Here is a 24,136-nt window from a genome sequence, read left to right as displayed (position 1 = left end):
TTCCAACACTGAACAATATCCCATTGCCTATTACTTTGGCAAACAACAGAAGGGAAAGTGTAAACAAAGGATAACTACAACATGACTTGCAAATTAAATTCCTGGGTATTAGGCTCTATATTTGTGAAATATAAGTCAAGCTAACAATAAAAATATTTTCCCTTCACACCAATTTAGGGGAAAACTGTAACTCGTTCAGGTGCTTGTGTTCAGAACTCTTCAACTGAAACCTATTTTTGCAAACATTTCTACTTACTTACAATGCTATTTTAGTCAGGTACTGTTCCAATGAGATACACAAAGCAAGGTACATTAACTCTACCTGCAATCTATTCACTTTTTGTGCTTCTTTCAAAGAAACAACATGGCCTTTGTTTTCCTGCACCATCATTTGCACTTGACTCTTTAGCTCCTTCACCTCCAAGTCCTTCTGATTAAATACGACTTCATCAGCAGCAAGCGCACACTGGGCGGGGCGGGGAAAGAAAGCACAAGAGAGTCACCGTGGGAAATGCTCAAGAAAAGCCGCCTAACACCACAAAAACCGGGTTTAGTGACAGCTTGAAGAGGACGCAAAATCTGCTTACCCTTTTCTTCTTGTTTCTCTATGATAAGGAAGGCAGAAACAGCTGAGAGGACCCATCACTGGTATAACGTAAGAATTAGTCACCAAAGAGATAGGAAGACAGTCCTTATTTTTATTTCGTGTATTTTAAGGCTGAAGCCAGTTATTCAAATTCTATAGTACATTCAATAAGGTGTTTACAAGTTTTCTAGAATTGCCATGAGATTTTTAATGTGGGTCTTCAAAAATCAAAAAGGTCACAATTCCCAAATTGACCTATATAGTATAAGAATGCTCTATATTTATAACGGATATTTAAATGAAGAACATTTGCTAACTTTGCACCCTTTCACTACAAAGAGATATATTTTGAAGATGTTCAGGAATATGGTTAAACATATAATTTTCTTAGTTCCTAGTGAATTATTCTTGTCACCAAATAAACTTGGAATATGCAAATAATACTTTTAAAATAAATTTTGAACTAAATAAATAGAAAATTAACATTGGTCAAGGGCCTACTTTATACTAGATTGTAATTTGGGATTTTAAAAATATCTCATTGAAGAAATTAAACATTTTCATGAAGAAACTAAAGTTTAGTGAGTGAACACCACTCCAGGACAACACAGTGGATAAACCAAACTCCTGACAGTCAACTTCAGGGCCTGTCTGGATCCAAAGCCTGTGCTCTTTCCACTAAAACACAGGAAAAGAGAAGAATGAGTACCTCTATGATGATTTACAAACAAAATTGCATTCTCAAAAACACAGCATGCACATGACTCCTCAGGTGGTGGCATGGAGATGGACAGGCCTCTCCACTGGGAACCCATGGACTGAGGCCAGCCTTGATTCTGCCACATCCTTCCCTTGGGGCTTTGGGAGAGTTCCTTCTTTTTTCTGCTTGGGATGTTTGAATGACCAAATAGGACAGTGTGCATGACCCTGATGGTCCTTAAAACCCTATATGTTTATGTGACCTTTATGACTTTTCTCTTTTTAAAATAAAATATAACTATAATTCTAATTAGCCTATATCCTCTGCTCCAGGCAATTAACTGTCAGTCTGAGAGCTTACACTGTAATTGTTCTCCCAGTGCTGCATATGGTGTTGTTACATATACTTTATAAACTACAGCTTTTTTGTTTATTTTTTATTTAAGTGTTTTTAAGAAGTGTTTATCTGTAGAGTATATTCATGTTCACATACTGCTCCTGTGTTCAAATCACAGAGGAAAAAAGCAACAAAGTCCCTTAAGAGGTATTTATGAGGGGATGGAGAATCACTTAAGAATATCCTGATGAAGCAATAAAAATTACTTTATTAAATCTCAGCACATGAGCATATTTTTTAGTATTCCATGTGTCAAAATGGGCAGGCATAAAGTAGTTCTGTATACTGAAGGGTGAGAGTTACCTGGTGCAAAAACCCTTGTTTTTGAGTTACAAGCTAAACTAGCCACATTTTTCATAGGGTGCTATTTTTACTCTAAAGAACAACAGATAAGCTATTAACACTTGTGTCTGTGACATAATTTCAAGGAAAACAACTAACAGTATTTACTGCAAATGATAAAACTCAAGTTTCATTCAAAAATCAGAATTTTGGAAAACATTTCTGCTACTATAAACTTGACCGCTACCAATACTTAAAGATTTTGCAGGAGGTGAGATGGGAGGTGATATTAATGAATGTGATTTTTTAATATTATATTGTGAATATGTTAACACTGAAAAATCTTCATAACTTGGTAAACAAATATTTCTCAAGTGTCCAATACATGCTGATTCAAAATCACGTGTGGATAAAAGATCCATACAAAATGTAAGATAAAAATCAGTGAACTTTAATGTAACAAAATGGTTTCAAATCCCACATCACAAGTAACCTTTAGGAAATTTCTACTTGTTGAGTTTTGATGTAATATCAAAGGATATTCACAATTATCTGAAAAAAATCACTAATATATTCTTCCCCTCCAACTACAAATCTAGATGAGCCTGGATTTTCTTCACACACTTCAACTAAATATACTGCAACAAATTGAATGCTGAGAGATATGAGAATCCACTTGTCTTCTATTAAGTCAGACATGAAAAGATTTGCAAAAATATAAAACAATTCCACTCTTACTAAATTTTTTGTTTTGGAAAATAGCTATTTTTCATGAAAAAGTGCTCCTTATGTTAACATTAATTGGGTTATTGTTGTTAGTTCTGAGTGATCTACTAGTTTACATTTTTTTATTTAATTCTAATATGGTAAATATGAATAGATACAAACTACATTAACAAAAGATCTTTAGGGGACCTCAATTTGGAGAAAGTAGTCTTGTGAGAAAAAAGTTTGAGAACTGCTGTAATTGAGGTTTCTTTCTAATACACATAAAAAAAGATACTGAAGAAAGATTTCTAACTAGAAAAACTATCTTATTACCTATATGTTTTCCTATTTTTTAAAAAATGGTGGAATATCCATTTGCCTACCAGAATGCAAATGCCACATAAGCATAAATAGATATGTCTGTTCTCCATTATTTCCCCAATGACACATAATCTTTAAATAATAAATGTCTTTATGAATGAAAAGTAGAGAAATGTAATTCTTAGTTTAACATATATATAATATGTATACATGTACATAGCTACATTCCTTAAATATTATCAAACATGATGATTTGTCTAAAGAATCAAAACTCCAAACTCAAGAGATGAAGTATTTTTCTTTCAAAAAGCACTGACCTAAAGAGGGATTTAAAACAATAAAATTTAACTTAATTTTGTTTCTGAAACTGTGTTTCTTTTCATTCTCTAAATTAATGACCAGGTTCACAAGAGTCTACTTAATAAATACAACAAATTAAAATACCAGGAGAAAAGAGGAGGAGCTAAGAAAACGAGGAAAAGGAAACAGAGAAAAAAACAGGATGACAGGAAAAGCAACAGGGAGAAAAAAACAGAGTAAAGGTGAATGAGATTTTACGTAACTCTTTAAAAAAAACAAAAAACCAAAACTTCTGAAACCCCAAAATGACTCTTACTTGCCCAAATAAATTTAGTCTTTAAACAAGTTACCTACTAAGGTGTTGTCTAAGTACCTGGCATTTCTTAAGCTCTCGCTTCAGCTGGAGAAGTGTAATATGCTGTGGTCCTTCTTCCAGGTTTCCAATGCCCTGGTGTCCTCTGAAAAAGGTGACCTCCTGGGTCATGTTAAACCACTCCTGCAGTTTGTGTTGCTGCTTTTCATTTAGTCTCACAGAATCTTTTAAATCCATCAGGAAGGTAAAGGCTTCCTCTAAACAGTTTTGGTAACCCAGACATTCTCCTTGTAGCTGAGTGACTTGCTCCTCAAGAGAATGGATCTTATTTTTATCAGGAGTCCCCTCCTGATGGATCTGGCTAGTTTGGCTGCTACTAGCCTGCTGGCTTTGCAAAGCTTCTCGAAGCAACTTAATCTCAAATTCCATTTCATCCATACGGTCTGACTCGGGGCTGAAGTTTAAGGTGGGTTTGTTTCTAATGTTGCGTGCTCTGTTGGCATATTTGAGAGAATTTAAGGACTCGTCAAAATCCGAGGACGATGGGCTGACACAAGTGATCATGACGGTCTTGGCACTGCCTCCCAGGGAGTCTTTCAGAAGCCGGGTAATTTTAGCATCCCTGTATGGAATATGTGAACTCTTCTTGCGTGGATCCCCAAGAGCGCTTATTACATTTCCTAAAGCCAGCAACCCACTGTTGATCTGAATGGATTCTTTGAAACGTTCGCCAGTATTCCCCGTTTTGGTTACTCTTTCTGATCCAGCCAAATCCACAAAGTGGAACTTTGAGACAATATGCCGGTGGGAATGCCATGATCCATCTTCAGCTGCCTTTCTATTTTTGTCCACTTGACAAAGGCTGATGGTGAAAATCGCGTGTGATCTACTGGAGTGCTCGTTCATTTGGGTCGTACCCGTATGCCTGGCTGCATTCCCCATCTCCAGGAGACTCATCACTTCATCTGCACTCTCCACCTGGCATTCCTTGGCCCCAACAATCACTTAAAATAGCAACAGCAAGTTTGTAAAACAAGTTTTAATCAAAATACAGTAGAGTTAAGTTAACCACACAACAATTTTCATTTGCTAAGCTGCCCAGCTAAGACAGGCCCTTAGGGAAAAAAATCAGTATCTGTATTTAAAATGGATAACCAACAAGGACCTACTGTATATAGCACATGGAACTCTAATCAATTTATATGGCAGCCTGGATGGGATCCAGGGAAGAATATAGATACATGTATATGCATGGCTGAGTTCCTTCCTTATTCACCTAAAACTATCACAACATTGTTTATTAACCAGTTATACTCCAATACAAAGCTTTTGTAAAAAAAAAAATCAATAGCATTAAAAGAAAAAAGTAACATCAGCAACATCATTAAATAATTTTAGATAATCTTCTAACAGGATTATTTTAATAGATGGCATTCATTTTGATGTTTAAATTCTAAAAGATGTAATATATGCATGTATGTTTTAAACAATTTGGGGTTTTTTTTTTGAATCACACTCAATTCTTTAAGATGGCTAACAAAAGAAAAATTCTTTATTCCAGTATTTTGACTTGTAGAGTGTAACATACTGATTAAAAAATTATAGATTAATTATCTTTATAACTCAAAAGAACTAATCAGTAGGAAATTAATTGAAAGAAATTAGCCTCTTTTGAGTTTCTTTAATATTCAAGCCATCCTAAGGTTTAAGGTTTTTAGAACATAACCAGTGATAAATGAAAATTTCAGTATAAATAAAGCTGGTTATTCAATCTAAAAAACAGGTTTCCCCTATGTAACATCTGAGTGCAAGGCAATCCAAAAAAAGCAAAAAAGCTTCTATTTCAATGGCAGAAGAGAACCCCAAAAAACTGAAGCTTACAAATATTTCAAAAAGGAGTAGGTAGATTTGGGATTTGAATCACAGCAATAAATCTGGGCTCAAGTTACAGCACCACGCTTCCTCTTTAATCAGATCCTAACATGTCACTCTTTCTTGAAACAACATTCAACTTTTTGCCTTGTTTTCAACATGACGACTCTTAACAGCCCAGTTTATTTAAATTTCTAAAGTACCTGTACTACAACAGGGAGTGCTAAACTATGGTGATTATAAAATATGACAATGTAAACATAAATCATAGCATGACTTTTATAAAAGTTTTCTAATGTTAGGCTATAGCTTGGCACTAACTATGGTCCTCAAACCCAGCTGAAAATCACCTAGGACCTTTATAAAAGTACAACACCCATGCCCTATCCTAGACTACTTCATCAGAATTTGTGAAAAGTGGGGCCCAAAAATCAATATTTCTTAAAAAACTCCCAAGGTGGGATTTCCCTGGTGGTCCAGTGGCTAAGACTCTGCATTTCCAATGCAAGGGGTCCAGGTTCAATCCCTGGGCAGGGAACTAGATCCCACATGTCACCCTTGCACCATGGCTAGAGAAGATTGCACGCTGCAACGAAGACCCAGCACCGTCCAAAAAAATAAAAATGCTTTAAAGGAAAGAAAACTTCCAAGGTGATACTAATTGTGCAGCATCCAGGCTGGATACCAACTACCACTTGGCAAAGAGAACTCTATACACATGTCAAACAAACGCATCTGGGCTGTGAGTGGGACATTTTACAAGGTAAGCAGCAATCTGTCTTCAGACGTACATTCTACCAAAATTTTTACAGGATTGCTATCAGTTATGCAGTATTTTGATCATTAAGCTTATCAGGAGTGACAGTGTACACTTCTGTACTCTCTTCTTTTACAACAAACATGTATTATTTTTGTACTTTTGTATTGTAACTTTTAATAAAAGATAAAAACATTCAATAATTACATTTTATAAGATACAGAAGCTCAAAACATCAGTCTGAATTTTGTTCAGAAAAGATAAACTATACGAAATTATCTAATAAGGCCACAAAGTACCATGTATGTTTTCTTTCTAAAAAACAAAACAAAAACCAATTCCTTCAAACACTCAGGAATGCCAGGGCTGCAAAGACAGGGCCTACAAGGAGGCAAGCTTTACTGCCCCCTGCAGGCTACTGAAGGCGCTAACCATCTTATTTTCCTAACTACTAGGAAATCCCTCAGTCACAGTCATCCCTCTGGCTTGATCCTTTATCTCCAGCAAGATTCTACTCAATGTGTTTTCTAGCAGAAGACATGCAGTAACAGTCATTGTTACTAATAATCAGGAAAATCCGAAACCTAAATGTCCAACACCAGACTGTTAATCAAATAGATTATATATTCAAAAGATAAAATTACCACATAAAGTCATAAATTTGAAAAATATTTAATGATGTGAAAATTCTTACAATATAAATATTTAGTAAAAATATAAGATATAATATGATATGTGGAGTTGCAAGTGTAATTTTTTAAAATCAGAGAAAGAAATCTGGAAGAAAACACACCAAAATTGAGTTCTGAACTTTAACTTTCTTCCTTATACTTTACTATGCTTTCTAAATGTTTTGTGTTGACCATATTACCTTTTAAAACAAAAAAGTGGAAAGTGTTATTCTTTAACATACTTGTATTTCGACCTTCCCATTCTCACCTTCTCCTATTTCCAAACAGACATTTAATGATATTAACAGGCTGACAGCACAGAAAGTCAGACCTTGAGAAGCACAACAAAGGACAGATAAATGTCAGTATGAAGAAGCAAACACAAAAACTCTAAATTAATTTTTTTTTTCAAAAAGAGGAAGCAATAGGTGTGCTGGGACAAAAATTAGAAAGGCAGAAAGGACAGTTCTGGATCAACTTGGATGAACACAAAAGGGAGACGCCATCCCCAATCTCAGGGTAACTCTGCGAGAAGGGAAAAAAAAAGTACAAAACTAATTTAGCCTATGTCATAATCTTTCTTAAGGTCAGACCAGGAGGGGGCGGGTTATTGGAAATAAATACAGTTGATCCTTGAGCAACACGGCTTTGAGCTGTGCAGGTCCACTTCTGCGTGGCTTTTTCTTCAATAGTAACATACTACAGGACTACAGGATCTGAGGTTGGTTGAATCCGCTGATGCGGTACCATGGATACAGAAGCCGACTGTAAGTTATACTTGGATTTCTGACTGCATAGGGGATCAACACCCCTAACTGCCAACCCCCTCCACTTTGTTCAAGGGTCACCTGTATTTTGAATTATAACTTCGTCATACCAAGTGGTCTGAACTTCTGCTTTTCACCTAGGTGAATTAGCTGCTACTGGTAATCAGTAAGTTACTCCATTTAAAAGTAAAAACAAATGCATTTTGTTTCTATGTCTATTTTTAAAGAATCCTTGGAAAATGTCCAGAAACTGAACTAGATCATATTCATTTGTTATGAGGGCTATTCATTAAGTAGGCTACTTCACCTGTGTTTCCCTTTTCATCTTCTCGGATGTGAAGATCTTTTACTGATGTCTCCAATTCTAGAAGATCTCTTAGGTCTTCCTTGTATACTTCTATATAAGACACTTTTATATTAAAGTCAATGCTAGGCTTTTCAGAGATGTTTTGAAATATTTCTTGGATAGCACGAGGAATGATACCTTTTTGACCCTCCACAACTGAAGCTGAAAATTTAGAAAAAGAAAGCCCATCTGAAACTTAAGATATAAGAAAAGCAATAAATTTACAATCAGGGAGCTCGATCTAGAGCTCTGTGACAACCTAGAGGGGTGGGAATAGGGAGGGGAGAGTGGGAGGGAAATTCACGAGGGAAGGGACATATGAATACTTATGGCTGATTCACACTGCTGTCTGGCAGAAACCAACACAACACTGTAAAGCAATTATCCTCCCATTCAAAATCAATTTTTAGAAAAAAAAAATTACCATCAATAAATTTATTTTCTCAAATTTCTATTATAAATTTTTAAAAACTGTAACTATAAAATTCAGAAGCAACAGTTTTCACATGCGTGTGCTTACTCAAACTTCAATCATGCATTCATTAAATATTTATATAGTACCTACTATGTGCCAGGCAGTATTCTAGGACCCCAGGAACCATCAGTGAACAAATAAGGGAAAAGATCCCTGCCCTTATGGAACTGTATTAGGAGAGACAGACAACAGCAAAAGAAGAATAAGTGAATTATATCGTATATTAAAAGGCATTAGGTATGCCTGGAGAAAAAAATACGGCAAGGTAAGGGGGACTGGAAGAGTAAGGGTATTTGGGTGGAAGGCGATTGCAACTTTAAACTGGAAAGTCATAATGTGGGCATCACAGAAAAGCTGACATTTGAGGAGAAACTTGAATGAGGTGGCAGAGGAGCCATTTATGTATCTGAGTGTCCCAGACAGAACAGCAAGTGCGAATGTGCTACAATAGTGTGATCCAGAAACAAGGAAGCCAGTGTAGCCGGAGCAGAGGGCGCAAGGGGAGACAGGCAGGGTATGTGGTCAGAGAGGTGACAGGAATCAGAGCCGGTAGGTGTCTGCGGACCACGACAGACTTTAGGTCGTATTCTGAGGGAGATGAGTCACTGCATAAGAGCAGTAAGTTGGAATTTAAGAGACCACTCTATCTGCTGGGTTTTACATCGATCATAGGCGGGCAGGGGTGGAAGTGGGAGACCACTCAGACCAGTGCACTCACCCAGGAATCTAGAGAGTTCAAGGGAGAGGAGGGCCTGATGGTGATGCAAAGTTGGCAGCAGAGAAAGATGACAAGTGACCAGAGTCCAGATTGGTGTTGAGGGGGGAGCCGTTAAGATTCCCTGACAGACTGGATGCAGAATGCGAGAGAGTGATGAGTCAAGGACAACTCCAAGGTTTTGTCTTGAGCGAGTGAAGCGGTCATCAACTGAGAAGGGGAAGAGTGTGTGTTGAGTAAGTTTAAGGGAAAAATGGCAGAAGTTCATTTTTTGATTTATTAAGTGTGAGATATCGATTAGGGATACAACTAAGAAGGGTGCAGTTGGATATATGAGATCACAGTTCAGGACAGTAGTCTGGACTGGAGGTTAAAAACTGGAAGTCAGGTAGCTACATACAGATGGTATTTAATATCATGGGGCTGGATGGGATCAAGAGGAAAAGCAGAGAAGTCAGAAGAGAAGAGCACCAAAGACTGAGCTCTGGGCATTTAACCATTTGTGGGTTCACTTAAGAGGAACTACTAGCAAGAGAGTAGGAGGAAAACTATGAATGTGGTGACCTGAAATCCAAGTGGAGAGTATGTACCAAGTTTGCTGAAAGGCCAGTTTGACTGGAATGACCAACGAATTTAATAAGGTAAAGGTCATCTGTGATATCTTGACAACTGCCGTGTCAGATGGAGAGAACTGACACCATGAGTCACAGATGAATGACACTTTCAAAGTTCTTCTGCAAAGAGGAGCAGAGAAGTGGGATGGTGGATGGCAGGTGGAGTGGGTAGAGAAGAGAGGAGGTGGGCAATGCTATTAATTATTTTAAGATACAGTAAAGACTGAATTACCCAGCATTCTCTCAATTATTAACACTAAAATACTATTAAAATCACACTGTTGTAACTGATGAAAGACTGTGTTCACAATGATCTGATCACTGTGATTATTCACTGTTTAAAATACCATGTGAGCAAAGATTTTTAAAATTGATTATGCCCCATTTCCTCAAGGTGGGCAAATTGGTCCTCTAAAACACAATGAGAATGTAAACTCAGACAGCTTTTTTGGAGAACCATTAGTATCAACAGTATCAAAAGTTGAAACCATAATCACTCTCTGACTCAGAGATAGTTCTACAGAAATACATGCACATACAATCAAACGTGTTATATAAGGATCAGCAAAGATGTCTTGTTTCTGCTTTATTGACTATGCCAAAGCCTTTGAATGTGTGGATCACAATAAACTGTGGAAAATTCTTAACGAGATAGGAATACCAGACCACCTGAACTGCCTCTTGAGAAAGCTGTATGCGGTTAGGAAGCAACAGTTAGAACTGGACATGGAACAACAGACTGGTTCCAAATAGGAAAAGGAGTACGTCAAGGCTGTATATTGTCACCCTGCTTATTTAACTTATATGCAGAGTACATCATGAGAAATGCTGGGCTGGATGAAGCACAAGCTGGAATCAAGATTGCTGGGAAGTATCAGTAACATCAGATATGCAGGTGACACCACCCTTAAGGCAGAAAATGAAGAAGAACTAAAGAACTTCTTGATAAAAGTGAAAGAGGAGAGTGAGAAAGTTGGCTTAAAGCTCAACACTCAGAAAACTAACATCATGGCATCCAGTCCCATCACTTCACAGCAAATAGATGGGGAAACAGTGGAAACAGTGGCTGACTTTATTTTTCTGGGCAACAAAATCACTGCAGATGGTGATTGCAGCCATGAAATTAAAAGACGCTTAACTTACTCCTTGGAGGGAAAGTTATGACCAACCTAGATAGCATATTAAAAAGCAGAGACATTATGTTGCCAACAAAGGTCCACCTAGTCAAGGCTATGGTTTTTCCAGTAGTCATGTATGGATGTGAGAGTTGGACTATAAAGAAAGCTGAGCACTGAAGAATTGATGCTTTTGAATTATGGTGTTGAAGACTCTTGAGAGTCCCTTGGACTGCAAGGAGATCCAACCAGCCCATCCTAAAGGAGATCAGTCCTGGGTGTTCATTCGAAGGACTGATGTTGAAGCTGAAACTCCAATACTTTGGCCACCTGATACGAAGAGCTGACTCATTTGAGAAGACCCTGATGCTGGGAAAGATTGAGGGCAGGAGGAGAAGGGAACGACCTAGGATGAGATGGTTGGATGGCATCACCAACTCAATGGACATGAGTTTGGGTAAACTCCGGGAGATAGTGACGGACAGGAAGGCCTGATGTGCTGCAGTTCATGGGGTCACAAAGAGTCAGACACGACTGAGCAATTGAACTGAACTGAAAGATGTCTTGTAATTGAGAAAAAATTCCAAACACTAACAAATCCATTAGTAGGAGAATGGTTAACAATGGTATACCTCGCATCTATTTTTAAACAGATGTCTAAGATCCATAAAGTAAAAAAAGAAACTGCAGAGCAAATTTCACTTGGGTAAAAGAAAACATACATACATATCTATGTGAAGGGTACTTCTGAAAAAATTCACAAAAAATGGTTACCTCTGGGGAGTCAGGACAGGGAGAGAAAAGAGAGGAAAACTTTCATAGTTGTAATACTTGAATTTTTACCTTCGGAAATACATATATAGTCTAAAAATTTTAAATACAGATTATAAAAATAAACTAAATACACTCCATAGAATTGGAAAAAGCACAAAACAAAAATGCTTACAGTCAAATGACAAGACAACAACAAAAAAAACCTAAATGATACTTATGTAGCAGTTTAAGGCAAAAATAAAAGACTTAATAAGGAAACATCAAAAGCCCCAGGAGTGCAACATGCACAACTGGTACCAATGAAGTTCGAGACAGACAGAGGCAGCAGCAACTGAACCCAGGTTAGGTCACTTATCCCACAGCCCTGTGCACTAAAACATCTCTCTTTAGACTTTATTATAATGCAGGTGGACTGTTTATTACTGTATTCCAAATCAATGGCCTGCAACTCATTTATGTTAGCAAGAACCCTTTAAAAAAATATTGGTGTCATATTTCTTGACACTTAGCCAAAAAGCTCATTTTGAAAAGAGCGTGAGTTTTTCTCCCCTGGTGGTTCAGAATCCACCTGCAATGAGGGAGACCTGGCTTCGACCCCTGGGTTGGGAAGATCCCCTGGAGCAGGAAAATGGCAACCCACTCCGGTATTCTTGCCTGGAGAATTCCATGGACAGAGAAGCCTGGTGGGCTATAGCCCATGGGGTCGCACACGACTGAGGAACTAACACCTTCGCTCTCATGGAAAGTACATTCCAAGCTACAAAAAAAATGGCTTACAAATGAACCTTAAAAACAACTTGCTTCCAAGTTGAAGATTATCAATGTTCAGATTTTAGGTAACAGACATCCTGAAAACCTGAGCCTTATTAACCTGGACAGTCATTCACTTAATTCAAGATGCAAGACAGGGGAACTCCCTGATGGTTCAGTGGTTAGGACAGCGCTTTCACTGCCCAGGGCACCACCAAAAAACCCCCAAAAAGATGCAAGATCACCATCGTGTGGCAAGTGAAGGAAGCTGCAGGTTTTTCCAGTACAAGAAAGTGAAAATTCCTTCTAGAGAGCTTCCAGGAACTAGCTAATAGCACTATCTATAAACTCCAGCATTATATATGCATTCTAGCTTAGCCAAAATATGAGGCTGATCAGAAATAGCTCATTCATTTCCCATTTCAACAGATAACAAAGCACAGCAATTCAAAAGATGTATCAAAAAGCTGAATTACAAATAATACTTATAAATAAAGCTTCAAAATGTATTCTGGTAACCGAAAGATCACATGTGCAATGTCAAACTTATACTCCTGAAACAGACTATTTCAGAAAGAAACTATAAAGTTTTATTATACTTCAACAGCCATCATTTAGCTTTTATACACTATTTAAACAGTATGCAAATGAAAGTTTTTAGACATTATGATTGGTGAAAGTTGGTAAATTCAAGGTTTTGAAAAGCAGGAAAATGAGTGTGACTTTCAAAATAACAGATTCTCCTTTTGCCACAGTACCTAATATGGTGCCCTGTGCTGTGTTTAGTTGCTGAGTCGTGTCCGGCTCTTTGCGACCCCATGGACTATATAGCCCTCCAGGCTCCTCTGTCCATGGGGAGTCTCCAGGCAAGGATACTGGACTGGGTTGCCATCCCCTCCTCCAGGGGATCTTCCCAACCCAGGGATTGAATCCAGGTCTCCCACATTGCAGGTGGATTCTTTACCATCTGAGCCACCAGGGAAGCCCTAGCCACTGCAAATGCAATCATTTACTGGAGAAAAAAAAACAACATTAATTGCATGGTCAATAATCAAACAGTAGATGGCTGACCTAGAATTGGTGTTCCATAGGTTGCCTGGGAAATTGAAAATGCTATTTTCACAAATACATCAAGAAATGCAACTTCAAACATAAGTGTAATTTTTCAACTACCAGATGGTGAGAGAAATATTTTGAATTTATGAGTTCCTGTGACTGGCAAGGATAAAAGCAAATAAATGGCTTTCATATATTGGTAGTGGGTATATACACAGGTACAGCCTTTTTGGAGGATAACTTGTCATTATCTATTCACATTTTAAATGTGCATACACATGGCACTAGTGTAAAGAACCGGCCTGCCAATGCAGGAGACGTAAGAGAGGTGGGTTCGATCCCTGGGTTGGGAAGATACCCTGGAAGAGGGCATGGCAACCCACTCTAGTATTCCTGCCTGGAAAATCTCATGGACAGAGGAGCCTGGCAGTCTGCAGTCCATAGGGTCACACAGAATTGGACATGACTGAAGCGACTTAGCATGCTCCCACTCCTCAACAAATTTACTTTTAGGAATCTATTCTACAGAAATACTAGCACATGGATCCAAAGTTAAATGTACCAAGATACACACTGCAACTTTTTTGGCGGGCACCTCAAAGCTTGTGGGATCTAAGCTCCCTGACCAGGGACTGAACCTGGGCCATGGTGGTGAAAACACCAAATCATAACCACTAGACCACCAGGAAACCCCTTGCAACTTTTTATAACAGTAAAAATCAAACCTAATCATTAATACTGTCCCTTAATGCTGGAATGGATGAACTATGATCCATTTAAACTATGGAATATTATATGTGCAGTCAAAAAAAAGGTGAAATTCTATGACCTAAATGGGAAGAAGTGAAATGATATTTTATACTGTTAAATGAAAAAAGAAAGTTAAAGAATTACAGGTATAAAATACCTCAGTAAATAGACAAATAACAAAAAACAAAAACTACATGTGTGAATACTTGTAATAAGCCTAGACAATGTCTAGAGGACTCTAGACAGCAATGTACACAGCCAACTATTACTTCCTAGGAATGAAGAAGCTTTCATTTGTTCATTTTGATTTCTTAAGCATCATATGCAATTCTTTTTACAATGAACATTAATTTTTTTAACTGGGGCGGGGGGACATCAAAAACTGTTCCTAATGGTGATATTTCTTCTGGAATGAAGTATTTTAGACCAATTAAAATGTTTTAGGACAATAGATAACTTTAATAACTTTTTCCTGTAAGGAATTAAAATTGGATTCATGGCCTTTTAAAAAACAATTTAGCTATATGTCACCAAGCTGTGAAAATTTTATAACTCTTATTAGTATATGGCATATACTGAGTCTTAAAGAACATAAAACATTTGCCAATCAAAAAAACAAAGCTAAGTCCTCAAGAAAACCCACAACTTGTAGTAGAAAAAAACTGAATTATTTATCAAGAGACCCTAAAATAATCTAGTAACTTTAATCTCTTAATTGTATATCACTGTGATCCTAAAAAACGGGAAGGGGTAGGAGATACTGGGCACTTATGACTCTTCCATTTAATCTTGGAATGAGAGCTTCCTTGGACAACACAGCTGCCCTCTAACTCTCCCTACCAATCCCTGCTTATAAAAAGAGATGTTCTTAAAAGTCACTTATTTAGTGTTTGAGAAGCACCAAAGCAATCACACTGAGAATCATTACACATAAACAGAATATTAACAATAATTTTAGACAATGATACATATGCACAACATTCAAAGTTTTTTAGTGGAGGAAAAAAAAATGAATACAGTAAACGATCTCAGCAGAGAACCTAGCTTTCAATCTCAGCTCCATCATGAGCCACCTAACTGAACAAGCCCTTCATTGCTCTTTGCCTGGAGCCAAAGAAAGGAAGAGAAACTATTTTCAAGGTTCTTTCCAGCTCTAAAGAAAATCCTATGATCCCACCTTTCCCAACTAGAATTACAAACATGAGAATTTCTATCCAAAAATATTCAGTTATAAAAGTAAAAATCTGCTTATACATGAGGTGATAGATATGTTAACTGGATGGGAGGAATCCTTTCATAATGTATACATTTATCTAATAACAACACTGTACACTTTAAATATTTTACAACTGTATTTGTCAATTATACTTCAATAAAGCTAGAAAAATAAAAATCTGGCTAGAAAATGTTTAAAAAACACTTTACATAATACATTTCTCCCACTGCCTCTAAGTCTTGTACACTTTAAATATTTTACAACTGTATTTGTCAATTACACCTCATTAAAGCTAGAAAAATAAAATTTAAAAAATCTGACTAGAAAATGTTTAAAAACACTTTACATAATACGTTTCTTCTACTGCCTCTAAGTCTTAGTTGCAGGACTCTCAACATTTATAATACCAAAAGATGCAAAATCTGATCATGTTAACTCATTTCTCTCTTATTTTAAACTCTGTTCAAAATGAGAAAGTGTTTCCAGAGGCCAGCGTTGGGAGGTGGGGAAATGGGTGAAGTTGCTCAAAAGGTAAAAACTTTCAGCTATGAGATAATTAAGTTCTGGGGATGTAATGTACAGCATGGTGACTATACGTAACAATATGTATTGTATATTTGAAAACTGTTAAGACATTAGAACTTAAAAGCTCACATCACAAGAAAAACATGTAATTACGTGAGTGACTAATGTTAAGCTGTATCATTCTGCAATATATAGATATATCAAATCAGTATGCTAAATACTTTGGACTAACACCGTGTTACAAGTAAATTGTATCTCAAAACTGTGAAAAAATGACAAAGAGCTGAACACTGAATATTGTCTTAAAGGCCTTTTCTCAAGCAAATATAATAATAAATTAAACTGTTTAATGAAACTTCAATATTTAAAAACAAATCTTTCAAAAATGATCTTATGAACACATCTAATTATCCTATTCATTATTTCATTCAATCAATATGCTAAGCACCTACTATGTGTCGGGCACTGTAGTACTTCAACTTCTTTCTACTATCTCAAATAAAAGTCAGAGTAAGAGAACCTTACCAACATGGCCTCCTCCGATGGTGTATGTCTTCCCAGATCCAGTCTGTCCATAGGCAAAAACGGTTGCATTATAGCCCTCAATGAGAGACAACACTAATGGCTTTATACAGGTATCATAAACTTCATCTTGAGTGGAATTTTTGCCAAAAACAAAATCAAAAGTAAAGATTCTATCTCTCCCAATGATAATTTGTTGGGTGTTTGGAATAACTCTCACACAAGCTTGATGATTATGAAGAATTTCCTTGTATAGCAGAGGTCTAATTCTTATAGCAACTTTAACTGGTATTTCTTCCATGGCAGCTTAGATTTTACTAAATAGATTTTCTACTTAATATCCATCATCTAGTGTGAGACACATCCATTTTACGTAAGATCTGGACCCCTGTGTATCAAAATAAAAACAAAATTTAGTTATTGACTTCTTTCCTAACAAACTAACCATCTTCTAAAGCAAAGTCAATTAGAGCAGGCTTTATTCCAATATAAGATAGCTACAAAGAGTAAATCTGTCTAGAAAAAGTATACCTATATAATTCATAGATGAAACAATACAATGTCCAGCTTTGGAGCAAAATAATTTAGGGGGTGGGAGCCATGAGTTAGTAAATGATAAAGGAAAGTGATAAGTGAATGGGATTCAATCATGCCATTCTTTCTATAATGGTAATATGTTTTCCAGCTCATTTACCTAAATATTGAATAACTGGGGAGTTAGAAACATACAGCAAGGAAATAACTGGTAATTGTACATATGTATGCAAGTAGTACAAAGCAAACCCTTATATTAGATTTTATAGCTATGTACTGAAAAATAACATCTCCCCTTTGTCACAATGTTAGAAATTAATCCATGAAAACAGTTTAAAGGATTTCTATAAGTCAATGTAAATTTAAAATGAAACTTTTTATTCAAAGATAACCAAAACTAACAGAAAAACTGTTGTTTCATTCATAAATTATGTGGTACTTTTTCTAAAATTCTCTAGTGGGATTAATACACTAAAAATTAAATTGGTAGCTATATTTACAATGAACAACCTGAAAAATAAATTAAGAAAACAATTCCATTTACAATAACATTACAAAGAACCAAATGCTCAGGAATATATTTAACAAAAGACACGTAAAACTTACACTCTGAAAACTACAAAATATTGTTGAAACTAAAGAAGATCTAAATAAATGGAAAAACATCTCATGTTCATGGACTGGAAAGCTTAAAATGGCAATATTCCTCAAACTGCTCTCAAGATTAAACAGAACGCCTATCAAAATACCAGCTGACTTCTTTGTAGAAATTGAAAAACTGATTCTAAAATTCACATGGAAATTCAAGGGACACAGAATAGTGAATACAATACTGAAAAAGGGCAAAGTTAGAGGATATACTTCCCCAATTTCAAAACCAGGCAACAGTAATCAAGACAGTATGGTACAGGCACAAAAACAGAAATATATAACAATAATTGGATAGACTGCTCAGAGATAAACTCACCCACCTATGGTCACCTACTTTCTATGACAAAGAAGGCAAAAACATACAATGGAGAAAGACAGACTTGAATAAGGGGTGCCGGGAAGACTGGACATCTAATGTAAAAGAATGAAATTAGAACACTCCCTAACACCATACACAAAAATAAACTCAAAATGGATTAAAGACCTAAATGTAAGGTCAGACACAATGAAACTCTTAGAGGAAAACATAGGCAGAACACTCTATGACATAAATCACAGTAAGATCTTTTCTGACTCACCTCTGAGAGTAATGAAAATAAAAACAAAGATAAAGAAGTGAGACCTAATTAAACTTAAAAGCTTTTTCACAGCAAAAGAAACCATAAGCAAGACGAAAAAACAACCCGCAGAAAGGGAGAAAGTATTTGTAAGTGAAGCAACTGACAAAGGATTAATCTCCAAAACTTTATACAAACAGCTCCTGCAGCTCAATTAAAAAAAAACACAACACAACCAAAAAATGGGCAGAAGGTCTAAATAAACATTTCTCCAAGGAAGATATACAGATGGCTAAAAAGCACATGAAAAGATGCTAAACATCACTAATTAGGGAAGTGAAAATCAAATGAAAACTACAACAAGGTGTCACCTCACACATTCAGAATGACCATCATCAAAAAATCTACAAACAATAAATGCTGGAGAGGGTGTGAAGAAAAAGAGAATGCTCTTACATTGTTGGTGGGAATGTAAATTGATATGGTCACCACAGACAACAGTACGGAGGTTTCTTAAAAAACTAAAAACAGAAGTACCATGTATGATCCAGCAATCCCACTCCTGGGCATACACTTGGACAAAACCATAATTCAAAACGATATATGTACCCCAATGTTCACTGTAGCACTATTTACAACAGCCAGGATATGGAAGCAATCTAAATGTTCATCAACAGAGGAATGGATGAAGAAGATATGGTACATACAAAATACAATGGAATATTACTCAGACATAAAAAGGAACAAAACTGGGACACTTCCACAGACGTGTATGGACCTAGAGACCTACAGAGTGAAGCAAGTCAGAAAAATAAATATCATATATTAATACATATATATGGAATCTGAAAAAATTGGTACAGACGATCTTATTTACAAAGCAGAAATAGAGACACACAGAGAGAGAACAACATATAGATCCCAGTGGGAAGAGGGGTGTGTGGGACGAACTGGGAGACTGAGATTGCGATTCACATATATACACTAATGAAATGATGTATAAAATAGACAATTAATCAGACCCTGCTGTACAGCACAAGGAACTCTACTCAATGACCTGTGGTGACCAAAATGGAAAGGAAAGCTGAGAAAGACAGGATATACGGCTTCCTTGATGGCTCAGCGGTAAAAAATCTGCCTGTAATGCAGGAGATGCGGGTTCTATTCCTGAGTTGAGAAGATTGCCTGGAGAAGGCAATGGCAACCCACTCCAGTATTCTCACATAGGAAATCCCATGGCAGAGGAGTTTGGCAGGCTACAGTCCATTGGGTCACAAAAGGGCCGGACACAACTTGGTGACTAAACAACAAAACAGCTGATTCATTTTGCTGTTTTAGAAACTAATACAGCAGGGCAAAGCAAGTATGAACCACAAAAGTCTTAAAAGGAAACACAGGGTAACTCTTTGTAACCTCGAATTTAGCAATGGTTTCTCATTTATGTCACCAAAAGCAAAAGCAATAGCAATAAGCGGTGAAAGGAAAAGTACATAAAACGAACTCAATCAAATTGAAAGTTTGTACCCCAAAGGATACTACCAAGAAAATGAAAAGGTAGCAGCACTATTCACAACAATCAAGACATGGAAACAACCCAAACGATCATCAACAGATAAATGGATAAAGAAGATGTGGTATGTATAGACAATGGAATACTACTCAGCCATAGAAAAGGAAAATAATGCTGTTTGCAGCAACATAGATGGACCTAGAGATTATCATACAAAATGAAGTTAGAAAAATACAAGTACATACGACATCACTTGTATGTGGAATCTAAAGTATGACACAAATTAACTCATCTACAAAACAGATAAAGACTCATAGACATAGAGAACAGATCTGCAATTGTCAAGGTGGAGAGAGGAGAGGGAAGAACAGAGTGGGGGTTAGTAGATGCAAACTATTATATGCAGAACAGATAAAAACAAGGTCCTACTGTATAGCACTGGGACTGTATTCAATATCCTGTGAAAAATCAATCATAAAGGAAAAGAATGTGTATATATATATATATATATATGTATATATATATATATATATATGAATCACTTTGCTACACAGCAGAAATTAACATAACATGGTAAATCAACTATACTCCAATAAAATTTTTAAAAAGGAGTATAAAAGATAAAAACTACAATTTGATAACAGAAAAAAAAAAAAAGTGAAAAGACAATTCATTGAATGCTGCTGTTGTTTAGTCGCCCAGTCATGTCTGACTCTTCTGTGACCCCACAAATTGGGATTCTCCAGGCAAGAATACTGGAGTGAGTTGCCATTTCTTTCTCCAAGGGATCTTCCTGACCCAGGGGTCGAACCTGCGTCTCCTGCATTGGCAGCAGATCCTATACCGCTGAGCCACAGGAGAAAATACTTGCAAGTCATATATCTAATAACCATTTGTGTCTAGAATACATAAAGAACTATTACAATTCAGAAGAAAAAAAAAAAAAAACACCAAATTTAAAAGTGGGCAAAAGATCTGAAAAGAGAGTTTTTCAACGATGATATAAAAATGGCCAGGGGGAAAAAAAACCAACCAAACAAACAAAAAAAAAAATGGCCAGGGGGCTTCCCTGGTGGTCCAGTGGTTAAGAATCTGCCTTGGAATGCAAGGGACACGGGTTCAGTCCCGGGTCCAGGAAGCCCCCACATGCTGTGGGGCAACTAAGCCCTTGTGCCACAACTACTGAGCCGATGGCCTAGAGCAGACAAGAGAAGCCACCGCAACAAGAAGCCCTTGCACTGCAACAGAGTAAGTAGCCCCAGCTCACCGCAACTAGAGAAAGCCAGGGCAAATCAACAAAGGCCAAGCAAAAAATTAATAAATAATAAATAAATAGAATTATGTAGTATAGTGGTTAGTTGCTCAGTCGTGTCCGACTCTTTGTGACCCCAAGGGCTGTAGCCCACCAGGCTCCTCCGTCCATGGAATTTTCCTGGCAAGAATATCGGAGTGGGTTGCCGTTCTCTTCTCCAGGGGATCTTCCCTTCCCAGGGATCGAACCTGGGTCTCCAGCTTTGCGAGCAGATTCTTTACCTGGTCTGAGCCACCAGGGAAGCCCATAATAAATAAATTTTATTTATATAAAATTTTATATATATATATATATATATAAACACAATCAGATATCACTTTACACCCACTGACATAGCTATAAAAAAGATCACGTAAGTGTTGGCAAGAAGGTAGAGAATATGGAACCTTTATGGGAATATACAATGATACAGCCGCTTTGGAACAGTCTGTGTGCGTGTGCAAAGTTGCTTCAGTTGTGTCCGGCTCTTTTCCACCCCATGGACAGGCTCCTCTGTCCATGAGATTCTCCAGGCAAGAATACTGGAGTGGGTTGCCATGCCCTCCTCCAGTGGGAACAGGCTGGCAGTACCTCAAAATGTTAAACACACAGTTATCACTTCACCCAGCAACGCTACTCTCAAATATATTTTCCAAAGAAATAAAAACATATGTTGACATAAAAAGTTGTAAATGAATGTTCACAGTCTTGTTAGTATAAAAGTTAAAAGAAAAAGGAAGTAATAAGTAATCTATGTTTAAATGCAGATGAAAAGTAATCAGTTTGGGGTGGGGCTGAGCCCTATGGAGAAGGGCTCTCTAGTAACCGAGCAGACTAATGGACTAAAATAAGATTTTCAGCACTACATGCAATGAAAATGTTAATTAAGACACATTTAGTATTCACTAGCCTTTATTTTTTTTTTTCAGCACCATAGTAATTTTATTTATTTATTTATTTTTTTTTTGTCAATTTTAAATTTATTTATGGTTCACTAGCCTTTAAAAAGAACTCTGCAGCAGTACTGTGCATTTACAATTTGGGGAGTGGACAGTCTGAAAAGGATCACAGTAACAAAAAAAACATTTACATCACGGTCCTAACAGCACAATGAGAGTTAAAAAAATATCAGCTCCCCTGGGCTGTAAAATCCCAAAACAGAATCAACAAACAATCTTTAATGGCCAAAGAGATGCACTTAACCTTGGCAGTTTTAATCATTCTAGTGAAATTCGGCACTGAAAAAACAAATACTCATAAATATGGGGAACCTTTTCTTGGATAATAAAGGACTATACACCATTTGGTATTGGAAACTTTTCCAAAGAAACTACAGGGATGTAGTATGATTTAGTTCTTCCAAATGTCTCTGAACACCTATATTAGGAGTTTTTACCACACAGATTAGTTTTTTTAATACCATCACATTAAAACAAAACAGTCTATGTTAAGTTAAACCTAACTACTTCCAGTAAAATTGCTAACAAAAGGTACAAGTATAATTGAGATGTTTTCACTTTATTGATTTTTTAAATAGGAGTATCTATAAACAATCTGAATACAAAGGCAACAAAAATCCACCTACTCTAATCACTAAAAACCAGTAAGGGCCCATAAACATATAGCTAGCAAAAAAAAAAAAAAATCAGTATAACAGAATTTATTTTTCTTTTTTAAAAAATTCATAGTACTTATACTTCTTTAGATACTGATCAAACACAGCCATCAGAAGCATATATATTATCTCACCAATAAATCTGAAGAAAGGTAAAATATGACTGGCTGGTGATATTTACGCACACTCAATGGAGTTTTTAAATCTGAGCAAAGGAAGGAGAAATGTTTGATTACTGATGCCGTTACTGATTAGAAAGGTGTCTCCAAATACCGTAGTCATCTTGTGCCTCTGGCTTTTCAATAATAGTTATTATCTAAAAATTGTAGTTTGTAAGTAATAAATATTTTCGTAAGAAACTTTCTGGCAAATGAGTAGTGAGTCTCACAAGGATCTCAGAAAAGGCCCCAAATGCATTAAGAATTAGACGAAGAAGACAGAAAGCAAACATGGGGAAACAACGAAGCTTTCCAAATGGGAGGGGGCGAGGTTTTATTTTTAAAATGTTTCAAAGAAAGAATCTGGGCACCCTTACTCTCTCAATTGTCTCCGGCTGTAAGGGAGAGGGCTTTCAGACTTCTGCAGAGCTTAGAATGCAGCAAAGTTCCAACATCCGCAGTGTAAAAAGGAGGCCTGTGGGGACAAAACGAAAGCCCCAAGGAGGGTGGGCCTTTCCCGTCCCTCTTCAGATCCCACAGCTCAAGTATGAACACAAGATAATACACAAGATCCGACTTCGTGCAGCTCGGTCCGGGGTTCCCGCGCGTCCCTATTCCTCAAGCCCCTCTATCTCATGGGGCACCCAACTTCCCCGGCCACTCGCCGGGGGACCCCAGCAACGACCTCAGGCCCCTCGGGCGCCCTCCTCCGTCTTGCTGACGCCCCAACCGCCCACCCCGCCAGTCAAGCCTCGACGGGTCCCAGTCCCCCGGCCCGCACCCCTCCTCCCAACGGCCGGCCGAGGACGCCGGCGCAGAGGACGCGCTGTCGCCGCACCAGACCCGGACCTCCCGCCCAGCCCGGACCGCCTGCCACTCACAGACCGGTTCGAGAAAGCCCGTCTCAGGCGGCCAGCGCAGCGTAGGATTTCTCGGCTTCACTTCGCTCCGCCGCGCCGCAGCTACCGCCGCCGCCCGCGCCTTTTGTTGTTATGGGTTCTCCGGGCAACCGGCGGAGCTCGCGCTGACGTGCGCCGGCCCGTCAGGGCGTCCGGCGGCTCCCGGGCCCCGCCCCTGTCTGCCAAGCCCCGCCTCTGGACCCGCCCCTTGAGGGAGGAGCCAAGAACCGGCCGCCTCCCAGATTCCCTCCAAAGTAAAACCCGGGGACCCCTCTCACAGTGCTCAGCAGAAGTAACTCTCCACGAGTTTGTAAAGTGATTATGAGAAAGATTCACATTGCTTTCAGTATTTTAGCTACCAATTCTATTTATTTTTATGGAAGGTACGGT

General features: G+C 37.6%; 1 protein-coding gene and 1 non-coding gene across 7 annotated transcripts in view; one reads left to right on the top strand and one right to left on the bottom strand.

Annotated features, from left to right (window-relative positions):
- Positions 1-23,859, bottom strand: part of KIF27 (kinesin family member 27) — an 82,664-nt gene extending 58,805 nt beyond the window's left edge. The window contains exons 1-6 of one of the 6 annotated variants that reach the window (XM_061163751.1): positions 23,729-23,859; positions 23,225-23,322; positions 16,535-16,919; positions 7,981-8,181; positions 3,667-4,610; positions 323-466 (exon numbers count right to left, since the gene is read on the bottom strand). In XM_061163751.1, the coding sequence (XP_061019734.1) occupies positions 323-466; positions 3,667-4,610; positions 7,981-8,181; positions 16,535-16,832 (1,587 nt within the window). In that variant the 5' untranslated portion in view covers positions 16,833-16,919; positions 23,225-23,322; positions 23,729-23,859. Of the gene's footprint in view, positions 1-322; positions 467-3,666; positions 4,611-7,980; positions 8,182-16,534; positions 16,920-23,224; positions 23,542-23,728 lie in introns of those variants that run through there. The other 5 variants (XM_061163753.1, XM_061163755.1, XM_061163754.1 and 2 more) reach the window with 5 other exon arrangements.
- On the top strand, positions 5,944-6,016 carry TRNAG-UCC (transfer RNA glycine (anticodon UCC)). Its single transcript has one exon. It is a non-coding gene; the product is annotated as a tRNA-Gly (tRNA).
- Positions 23,860-24,136: the final 277 nt, after the last annotated feature.

This window comes from Dama dama, chromosome 16 (genome assembly GCF_033118175.1).
Source record: "Dama dama isolate Ldn47 chromosome 16, ASM3311817v1, whole genome shotgun sequence".
NCBI classification, from domain to species: domain Eukaryota; kingdom Metazoa; phylum Chordata; class Mammalia; order Artiodactyla; family Cervidae; genus Dama; species Dama dama.
The sequence above is the reverse complement of the archived record's forward strand: the minus strand, read 5'-3'. Positions and strand labels throughout refer to the sequence as shown.